We start from the raw sequence: 11,098 nt of genomic DNA on the forward strand, positions 1-11,098 counted from the left end.
TAATAAACATGAATAAGAAGCGCGTCCAGTTGTAAGAAGGACTTCTCCAGTAAGACCAGTGTTGTTTCCAGAGACAAGTTTTGAACTGAATCCAACCATTTTGTGCAAAGTGCGTTGGGAAATCCAAAGCTTTATGACCAATAGGTGGCGTGCTCAGGGTATTCGCAAGTTCTTTGTTAATCCTATGACCAATAAGAAAAGAAGGAATAAAGAAGCAATGTTACTCTTGAGGAGCATTCTGAGATCAATGACACTGGAAAGAGATTCAAGTTTTCAAGTGTTTTTTCATCATTGTGATGAGTTTAATGTTTTGATGTATCTAGAGTAAGTTAAGTTCGCATGTTGTCCTGTTTGGTGGTTTTGCTTTACGTCCCACTCCATGTTATGTTTATCTTCATTTATTCCAATAAAGCAGGTAGGAATATATGCTGAACCCCACATCACTTGGAAGTATGATATGCAAATTCTTCAGTTTGAACTATTAACATTCTAAGTGCTACCAAATGGGCCATGATTTTACTTACTGAGAGAATTTAGTTAGACTAGTAGAGTGACAATCTTGTGAAAACAAGGAAGAAGATGTACACCGAATTTAAACAAGCATAAATTGGAAGCTATCTAAAAACTCTAGTCTTGGGTTGGTAAAAGAGAATGACGCAGTGGCTCTCATATGGATGCAGTAGCCTCCCTAACCTCGTTAAAGATGCCACATTTCTTGAAACATCTATTTGTGGGATTACTAATTAAAAGTGGAATAATACTATTTGGATAGAGTATTATTTGAAACAATTACTATAGCATTTTTTGGGATGTGATGCATATAAGATAAAAGGTGATTGAAAATATAAAAAGATCGGTTGACAAATGTGTTTATGATGTAAGCGAAATATTATTTGAAAAAATTTGATATCATTTTTCGGTAACAAAACAGCACATACTGTAATTTTGTAAGCCAGCCTTACTTTAAATATTGGGCAAATTATACTTTATCCCTTGTGGTATAGCTACTTTTCACATAATCTCCTCGTAGTTTTAAAAGCTATATATAACCTCATTATAATTTGGATTAAAGTGTCAAAGTGATAGAAATGATCATTCATAACGGAACCTATGAAAATTTTGAAATTACCCTTGTTTAAAAACTAAAATAGCTAAAGTGACCAAAATATATAAACATAATATGCATGACACTCTAACCCCATATGATTTTATATTTTACCCCATTATAGTTTAGTATTTTACTATATAACCCTCTTATAGTTTTCAATATATATATATACATAATCCCCCGTGGTTAATAAATCATTTTTAACTTTATATAGGGTATTTTTGACATTTTAGTTGATTCCGTTATGGATTACAAATTCCGTCACTTTAACATTTTAATCCAAATCATGAGGGTGTTATGTATAGTTTTTGAAACCACATGGAGTTAAGTAATAAAATACTAAATCATAGGAGGATAAAGTGTAATTTGCCCTTTAATATAAGTATTTTACCCACTTTACTGAGTAAAAAAGGCAAGCACGTCAATGACGAATAGGTTTATCAGGATGTGACTTAATAGGTAGCAACTTTATGAATAGGCGAGCTATTTCCTGATGGAAATCATCCAAACTCGTCCACCTAGACACTGTTTAGATAGCAATTACAGGACCAATGCCTAAAGTCATCTAAGATAAAGTGATTCACTTTAAAGTTTTGCAGTTTTCCATTCAAAAATCTTATCACTGTTCTGTTGTTTTGCAGCAAATACACATTGTTCACGGTTCACAGTATAGTGGTAAAAGTCCAGGCATACGAATTAGTTTATTGTACTTACTCATACAAAGAAGAATGCTTGTAGATCTCAGCAAAGTCTACACCAAGCTCAGCTTCTGAAGATGTTGAAGTGACCTCTAACATCCATGTTGCTGGATTATAATTATTCCTTATTTTTGGCACACCTGGGATACCCTGTTAGATAGTCCATTCAATCAGATGACACATAAAAATGTATCGTCAAGAATATAAAACTCAACATCCAAAAAGTGGCTTCCCATTTTGGAAACTGACCTCAAAGTAATCAATGACTTCACTAGAGTTTCGACCCAACAGTCCACTGTAGATCATACGTCCACCAGATTTAAGAAGAATTAACTGCAATATGTTGGAAGCAAAGTTCATAATTGTTCTGATTGTGATGTTCATAAAGTACTTAGCGGAAGACTGGTGATTTGTTATAATCAAACATGGCATGTAATATAAGAGATTTGGACGCTGCAATCATTAGGCAAGACCCTTTCATCTTATCCAACCATGAGATGCAAAAACATTGACAATGCTACATAAATTGAATAGTTGCAGATCTTGGAAAACCAAGAAGTTAAGCCATTAATCAAGTCAAACACATTACTGACCTATACAAAAGAAATTCCAGGCCATAGTGCTTTTCCTGGTTAGCTTTTTATAAACAGCTTTACGTTCATGTTTACATCTTCAAAAAACATGATTCAGCAACTACTAAATCTTTATCACTTTTGACATACTCAGGAATGATGTGTAATAAGTCCGCCAAGCAATGCTTCTGGCTACCACCTTTTGTTCCATGAAGAAGTTCTAAAATATGTATGCCATCTTGAGTACGGATATTAATATCAATTCAGGAGGCTTTCCCAAATTTCAGTTTGCATTTTCTTTTTCTGAATCTATTCTCAATTGTTAGATCTTATTTAGGAGCAATGACAACCCCAAATGTTGGCTAAACATTTGCAGTCATTTTTCAGTAGATGCTCACCTCATCAAATGCTTCAAATATGTCAATGCTTGGTTGGTGGATGGTGCAAACAATCGTTCTTCCTGTACTAGCAACATTCTTAACACCTCGCATTACAATAGCAGCTGCTCTTGCATCTAATCCAGTTGTAGGTTCATCCAGGAAGATAATTGATGGATTAGCAACAAATTCCACTGCAATTGTGAGCCGCTTGCGTTGCTCAGTTGACAAGCCATTAACGCCTGGAATGCCCACAAGAACATCTTTTATCCCGTCAAGTTCAATGGTCTCAAGGACCTCTTTCACAAAATCCTACAGATATGACGCCACATTTTAAAATTAATTTGTGAACAGCAGACCGAACAATTTAAGCAAATTAACCAACTTTTTTGAAGGTGGTACCATACAATTTTAGTCTTCGAATCTATCTGTGGATGAAGTCGTAACCAAGCAGAAAAAAGGACTGATTCTTCTACAGTAATTTGAGGGGAATGTATATCAGTTTGCTCACAATAACCCGAGATTCGAGCAAAGGTCCTTTGAACTTTGGGAAACCCTCCAATTTTTATCTCTCCTTCTGTATACCCACTAGTTTTTCTACCAGCAAGCACATCAAGAAGAGTTGTTTTTCCAGCTCCGCTGACTCCCATAAGTGCTGTAAGAACACCAGGCCTGAAGGTCCCTGTAATATCACAAAGAAGTTGGAGCCTTTTCTCTGGGAAACCTTGCTCTTTCATAGCCTGAAACCAGATGAGCAGGGAATTAATTCATATAATTGGCCCAACTTAACAGCCTAAGGGAATCCAAAGTTTGATAAGAACAGTTGCAATTACCAAAGGAGTCTCAACATAGTACTGCAAATCTTGGAACACCACAGTTAGTGGCTCAAAAGGTAAAGCCATTTTTCCTGCTGAACAGGGTAAGGAACCGATTTTAGTTCTAGAAAATATGCTCAGTACGAAGAGCAGCTTGTACAGTCGCAACTGCAAAATAGTGGAAGTAATTGGCTAAAACCCACCATTTTGAGATTCTGTAGCTGTAGCACGGGCAGGATCTGTTAATTTTTCCTCTGCATGCGCTATACCATGATTAACATCCAGTTTCTTAATTCTCTGTATTTGAAAGTACTTCTCTCTAGATATGATAGCACGAGGACTAACAGCTGCAAGCGTCCCAGAAAATGACAAGCTGATTATGCAGTAATTTGACATATCAGGCTTGAAACTGTCAGTTAGATGAACTTACGGTTTAAAAATGTTAAGGCCAAAGTGTAACCAAGATTGAACAGTAAAGTGAAGCCGAACAAAGCACCAAGTGAAATCCAGAAAAAGTATGCATCAAAGTTCAATCCTCGGGCATCAAGCGTTTCTTGTCCAACACTGGTATTTGTTGGAAGCATCTATGCAGGCATGAAATTAAAACAATCATGAAAAGAGAAAATAAAAAGCAAAGTTTGAACATAAAACATACAACGGATAGTGAAATAGGTTGTCATAACAAGGCTGGTAACTCCATAGACATATGCTAATGACAGTTTTCTCATCCAAAAGGTAGCCCTGATCTATCATTAAAGGTCAAAGGATAGTTTTTGATGCGTATGATAAACTGAATTATAGCTCAACACCATTCAGGGAGAAGTAACCCGAAAAATTATCAAGGAAAAGGACAGAAAAGTGCTACTATGGATGCAAAATTTCTGTAAGCGGTAATTTCAGATGAATAATAAGCACTCTGAATACAAGATTGTCAGAAGTTGGAGTAGCCAAATTAGAATATCTGCAGAAGATCAGTACTTTTCATTCTTTTCTAAACCCTTATAGTGAGTTATGCTAGGTAGCATGAGGCAAAAAAACCAGTCTTACATGCGAGGAACATTAATTTGTAATATTAACTAGTACCCTAATTCGGGTTCTTTATGTCTTGATTAAGGATATATATATATATATATATATATATATATATATATATATATAATGTGAGTTGCAGCATCAAAAAGGTAAAACCAAAAGAGCTGCTTGTGTAACTAGCATTCAGCTTGTGTTTAGCCTCCCATGTTTCAGGACAAAAAATGCCCAACCATAGCCCTGGATTAGATACATGAGTTTGAAACGAACTCAAGTAAGCACTCATTTGTTGTCAAGAAACTCGATGCAAAACTAATGTCCTTAATACATTGACATGAATGGTTACCTTCTTCCAACGTGGGGAAAGAAATTCATTTAGAGTAAGGCCAATCTCACCATACGACAGTGGAGAAACCCAAAATGCCCACTTTAGCCAATTTGGCATGGTGGCTGCAATAAAAAAAACTTGTCAATTCGACCACTTTTCCCTCTTAAAGTTAGTTTCAGAACACTGGAATGAGATAAAAAAGTGCAAAAAATCTTACGCCTGGGGATTATGAAGCCACAGAAGAGAAAGACCAATAACAGTGTTAAGAGACCAACCATCGAGGCAACAACCACGGTTCGGCATACAGATGCAACAAACCGATACATGGATATCGATGCCATGTGAAGAGCAAATAATAAAATTAAATGGCGAAAGAACCTGGGAAATACTGGCACTCAGTTAGAGAATAATCAAGCACTTCCATTCAGTCAATGATTCAGCAAAACTCAAATGCTTCTAGGCCTTGTACCATGTCACTTACCTTCCTACCTCAGGATCGTATCCAATGACATAATAAGTCAAACATGTCCAAACTACAGCTTCCAACAATGAGAGCGGAAGCTTCAGAATGGCACTTGGAATTGCATAAGCCCAAGCTGGGTAGAAGAGTAGATCTCTCTGTTTGTAGAAAACTGCAAGTCTTGTAACAGTCATTGACAACTCTGGAAGTCCATCAACAACAAGAACGCCACCTGCAAAGAACAAAACTCCCATGTACTTGTTTGCATGAAGAAGATCAAGGCCCATCCTTGTCCGCAAAAATATTGTCATTGTGATAGATGCTGAAATGAAAAGCTGCAAAAGAAAAGTACTGAATACTTTTATCATACTTTGAAAAGAATATCAACAGAAGAACCGAGAATTTTATAAACAGTTAATACAAGTTAAAAAGGAGCACATTTTCAAAGGCAAACCATGGTGAAGAAACAATAATAAATGTGTTTTGGCTAACCTGAACGGACTTGAAAATGTAGACAAAGCGATTCCTTTTCATCAACAAGAATTCTCTTGATAGACAAGCCCTAAAAAGCTCCCATTTAGGAAGCGAATATGCTGTAAAATTCATAGCATCCTTGCGGCTCTTGGACTTCACTAATGTTGCTGATAGTTGTTTTGTTAGCTTCTTGCCGTGAGAAGATTCTCTAAATTTTCTTGAAAATGCATCAAGAGAGACATAAATGTAAGTTTCTTCAGTAGAATACCAGTACTGTGCTTGATCCTTTTCTGAAATGACCTATAAAGGATTGAACAAGTAAGTTTGAGGAAACTGCAATGTGGTGAAAAGAACATGAATGCCACCACGTGTTTACCTCCTGTAGGAAGTCTGCTACTCCTTTTCTTTCAGGACACCTAAATCCACAACTCTGAAAAAATTCTACAGCAGTGCTTCGAGGTCCATGATAGACAATCTTTCCTTCACTCATCAAGATGATATCATCAAAGAGATCAAATGTTTCTGGAGCAGGCTGAAGAAGTGAAATGAGTATGGTAGCATCTAGGATATGTGCTAGTTGCTGAAAGCAAGCAACAATCTGATAGGTGGTTGAACTATCCAATCCATTTGATATTTCGTCCATGAACAAAGCTCTTGTAGGGCCAACTATCATTTCCCCTGCATAATAGAATATTTATCATCAAATGTTCCTTTCACACTTTAGCTGCTACAGCTGGAAGCGTGGAAACATTCTTATTGTACTTGTCTCAACTTATGAGCCAAGTTGCTGAATACGGTAACATTGGGTGTGTTTGGATACCAAAATTTTTCTAAATATTATTTTGCTTGCTTCAAAAACATGTTTCCCAATCTCCTTTTTAGTAACAAAAATACCAGTTGTCAATCTCTTTTTCTGACCACCAGAGATACCACTCCTCATCGCATCTCCTACTAGTGTGTCAGCACAAGTATCAATTCCAAGTATCTGAAAAATAAGATGCACAATCATGAACGTAGTAACATAGAATGGATTTTGTATCTAAATTTCCAAAAAAAAAACCTTTAAGGAGTGATACTTTTAGAATGTAGTCTGTTTGGAGCGTTGTCTTTTGTCCCTCAGCAGAACTGGCCTGTAAAATAACCATAAGTTAAAGATGAGCTTAAATTGACAGACTGAAAGGAAGGAGGTAATGAGTGTGTGTGTGTGTGTGTGTGTTTGTTTTTGTCCCTGTATAAGTTTGTCAGCGAGCCTAGTTGTTGAAGATATTATCAGAATAACACTTCAGAATAGCTGAATAAGAAGGGGGGGGGGGGGGAAGATCTATCATATTTTTATCACAGTTTAAATAACTAAGCTTACATTCATTAGCATGAAAGAAAATGGATACAGGCCAACTAATTATTGCAGATGTGAACTGTGTTACAATATAGGTGCTGAAAGACGATGGTTGAAAACAGAGATAATTGCCAGGCAACTCTATCATGCATTAAATCTGTCACCTGAGGAGAACAACATTTGCATCCCAGTTGGAAAACATTCCTATATTACCTAAAGTATTTCTGGCATGCGTATATCTAAGTACCACTTCAGTCTCTATAATGAGCTATAGAAACGTGCTGCGCTTGGATATCTAAGTATTACTTCAGATGAACAATCAGATTCCAAAACTACCTTGCATATACCACTTCAGTCTCTATAAGAAACCTGTCTAAAAGAAATTAAGCCAATTTCCTAACAGATGAACAATCAGATTCCAAAACTACCTTCATGTAGGTATCAATATCTGGATCAGGAAGAATTCCGGCCTGTTTCTCCCGTCGACTCAGCTGAGTCATTATCTCTTTACAAGATTGAAAGCCATAAGTAATTTTCTCATCAGCATAGTATAACATATCTATCTAAAGGGGCATACCTGCTCTGTTTCCAACACCTTGACAGCGCAACGAGAAATCAACCGTTTCCCTTACAGTCATTTCACCATTATGCAGATCATACTGGCTTATGTAAGCAGAAGTTTTTTGAGGCACAAATTCTGTTAATTTGTATCCATTGTACGAAATGTCCCCAGTTACCTGCTAATAAGCAGAGTTTTGATTATAGATACTATGCACTGAGCTCTTACACTGTCAAAACTTCTATGCTTGTCAGTTTAAAGGAAAAGCAAGAGAACATCTGTGCGATGGACTCTGAATGATCCTAATAAGCCAAATTCCTTCTGTCCCTAGCACTTGAGAATCCTACTGCTAGTTTTCATCAACAAGGTTCTAAAAGCTTTTACAGCATTATAATAGCCTTTGAATCAATTAAATCAATTACTACAGAACAGAATACCTCTGCAAACATATATGAATGCTCGAAGTTTATAAGTTATTCAAAGCCAAGATAGACTATAAATGTCATTGTTCATAACATGTCTATCTTCCAAATAGATCTTTTTTCTTTTTTAACCCCCCCACACGTAATTTTTAGAATCATCGAGATCTAAAAACAGGATCTCGTCTTTGTCTCCCGAGTTGCTATATCGTTTCAACAAAAAGAATGAGTACTATATCAATATCCGTTGAGATGAAACATAGAGCATGTGAGGACCTTGAGTGATTTGTTAAGATTTCCAGAAAGTGCCTTTAATAGTGTGGTCTTCCCACATCCTGGAGGACCAAGCAGGAGAGTCATTCTGCATTTAGAACTTACATATATAAGTACCATATCCTGCTGCATCAGGAGTTTACATATATAAGACAAGATATGTAAATAAAATTCAAAAGGTTACAGTGAAGAGTTGAACGCATATCAGTGACTTTGAACATAATAAAAAAAAAAACAACAGAAATTGTAGTAGCATGAAAATATGTAACAGATACGGGATGCACACAGAAGCAAACATTAACAGGCCAAAGAGACAAGACTCTAATGTCAGAATAATGTTTTAGAATTGCCCGAAATTTCTGAAAATAACTACAATATTCTTAACGGCTTGAAAATTCTATGAACTGACTAAGAGAAAAGTTTTGTTAGCATACCTTCCAGGCTTAATGATACCGCTAACACCATCAATGATACTGATCTTTGATACTCGTGACTCAAGACCTGGAAGCCTTGTAACATCCTGTTGATGGGAATAAATCACTATTAGCTTATAAGGGAGCCGCATATATAACTCAGAAAAACTGCTGGAATGATGCTTTAATACTTCAAGGGCATTAAATAAGTATATCCTCATTCTAGTTAAGCAAAGGACACAATCAAGATATTTATTTGTAAGAGCTACTGAAATTGGAACGAATGTTAATTTTTGTTCTGTGATAGATAGATGCAAACGTCTACAGCTTTGAATTGATGCCATGATGTGGATCAAATGTATTAATATTCCTTTTGAGTGTGATCTAAGGCTGCTGCTCAATCAATCCCGTCCCATAAATATCCATGACTGTTTATGTCCTGGGCAAATCGAACCACAGGCTAGTAATGAAAAAATATTTTAACATCACACCCTAAAAGTTCGTTTTCAGATTAGCTAGAATGCCACTCTAATGTAATTTAGTCGAGAAAGAATAGAAACATTGTTACATCCTAAAGTTAATCATTAGATTCTCCTGACTTGAAAATTTGTACAGAAAGTTTGTTTATCAAGTTCTCTTTCAGCATTGAGTTAAATACTGAGTCAAATCAAAGATGCAACCTTAGGACACTATTGTAAAATGACGAACTAGCAGCAAAACAGAAGCCGAACATATACTTACCGGAAGACTGCTTTTAAAGGAATTCCAAAGAGTCGGGAGAGGCTTTCCTTCAACTACTTCACACACAGCTTCTACATGTAGATCATTATATCTTACTTCCACTGAAGGAAATTCTAAACCAACTCTGCAAAAATCAATTGATAACTGTAACTTTTGGCATTGAAAGCTATATTCAAACATAATCTAACATGACAAGGAGAATCATTAGCTATTGAAAAATAAATCACTAACCTTGTTAGCCAGAACTACAACTTACAAACAGATCAGTTTTACTGTATCCTTAGAGGTTTTCGCTTGTTCTTTTTAGAGTCATAACAATATTCAGACAAAGGATACTAACCATGCACGTATTACATTAACTTATTTGACATCAATTATAGAATCCTCGCTATTCTGCATAAAAAAGAGAAGAAACATTACTTGTTCATTCTTTTTCTCATGTTCTGCAGCAGCCGAAGGTTGTCATACTCAATGTGTTTAATTAGCCTCTCAATGAACATATGCCTTTCCAGAGCACTGAGCTTAGTAACATCAATCGCCATTTTTCTTTTACCTGCAGCTTCATTGTCATCAGGCTGATCAAACAAAGATGATCTGAGCCGTTGAACAGTAGGCAGCCTTTCAATAGCAGCCCATTGCAATGCAATTTCTTCATTAAGATTACCATCCCTTTCAGTACTCAAGACTGAACTACTACTGAAGCTAGAGCTTAGATGCCGCAATGACAATCTCAAGCTTCTTTCCACTTCTGACAACTCATTTCTTACTGACTCTATATCGTCTGTTTCTACCAACTGAGCCATAGTTCTGCGGCTCTCTGCAATGCTCAAGTCTACATTCACTGGGATGAAGACATAAGAATGCTGGTGTGTCAGCCAGTTTATATAAAATCTTGCCTCCAAAAATTGATGACAGATGATCACACCTCAATCTTAACATTTTGCGGAAGGACACTTACCAGATGAACATTCTGTAAACAAGGACGTTTTCATTGTCAAAAAACTCATCAGTTGTGACTGTTTCTTCAATGAAAACCTCATAAAAGTAATATTCAAATCCACAAACTTGACTTGACTTGACTTTACATCTTAATTAAATCATCTCATCGCCATACAAAGACTGGCATTTCTCCGTCAATCCTTGGTGTATTTGAAATCTTATTGAAGCAGGAATAAGGCCTTCCAACTATCTTATCAAATCTGTTATTGTTGGCCTGTTTAGATTGAATATTATCTTGGGATCAGCAGTCCATAAATCCTAATATAATTCATCTTTTAGTCTAACAAAACTTGGGAATCTTTATATATAATTATGGATGAGTTCCTGCGTAACTTCAATCATTGGGCCATGTAACACCTGAAATTCCTTAGAACTACAAGTAAGGATACCATCCAGTCAAGTTTCAACAAGGACACATTTCAAGAATGACCCGCCAAAAAGTTTGAATTCGCAGATGGAGTTGAGCTTGACCGCACCAATTAGTGAAAGAGCATGAA

General features: G+C 36.3%; 1 protein-coding gene across 1 annotated transcript in view; it reads right to left on the bottom strand.

The window, feature by feature from the left end:
* LOC113760288 (pleiotropic drug resistance protein 3-like) overlaps positions 1-10,405 on the bottom strand; it is a 21,502-nt gene extending 11,097 nt beyond the window's left edge. Inside the window, exons 1-20 of the mRNA XM_027302844.1 lie at positions 10,023-10,405; positions 9,603-9,726; positions 8,883-8,968; positions 8,452-8,536; positions 7,775-7,934; positions 7,626-7,702; positions 6,938-6,991; positions 6,756-6,846; positions 6,238-6,539; positions 5,880-6,161; positions 5,409-5,722; positions 5,145-5,305; positions 4,946-5,049; positions 4,001-4,154; positions 3,589-3,665; positions 3,163-3,495; positions 2,777-3,067; positions 2,056-2,139; positions 1,823-1,956; positions 9-182 (exon numbers count right to left, since the gene is read on the bottom strand). Of these exons, the coding sequence (XP_027158645.1) occupies positions 9-182; positions 1,823-1,956; positions 2,056-2,139; positions 2,777-3,067; positions 3,163-3,495; positions 3,589-3,665; positions 4,001-4,154; positions 4,946-5,049; positions 5,145-5,305; positions 5,409-5,722; positions 5,880-6,161; positions 6,238-6,539; positions 6,756-6,846; positions 6,938-6,991; positions 7,626-7,702; positions 7,775-7,934; positions 8,452-8,536; positions 8,883-8,968; positions 9,603-9,726; positions 10,023-10,405 (3,470 nt within the window). The remainder of the gene's footprint in view (positions 1-8; positions 183-1,822; positions 1,957-2,055; positions 2,140-2,776; positions 3,068-3,162; positions 3,496-3,588; positions 3,666-4,000; positions 4,155-4,945; positions 5,050-5,144; positions 5,306-5,408; positions 5,723-5,879; positions 6,162-6,237; positions 6,540-6,755; positions 6,847-6,937; positions 6,992-7,625; positions 7,703-7,774; positions 7,935-8,451; positions 8,537-8,882; positions 8,969-9,602; positions 9,727-10,022) is intronic.
* Positions 10,406-11,098: the final 693 nt, after the last annotated feature.

This window comes from Coffea eugenioides, chromosome 2 (assembly GCF_003713205.1).
Source record: "Coffea eugenioides isolate CCC68of chromosome 2, Ceug_1.0, whole genome shotgun sequence".
Classification (NCBI taxonomy): Eukaryota; Viridiplantae; Streptophyta; class Magnoliopsida; order Gentianales; family Rubiaceae; genus Coffea; species Coffea eugenioides.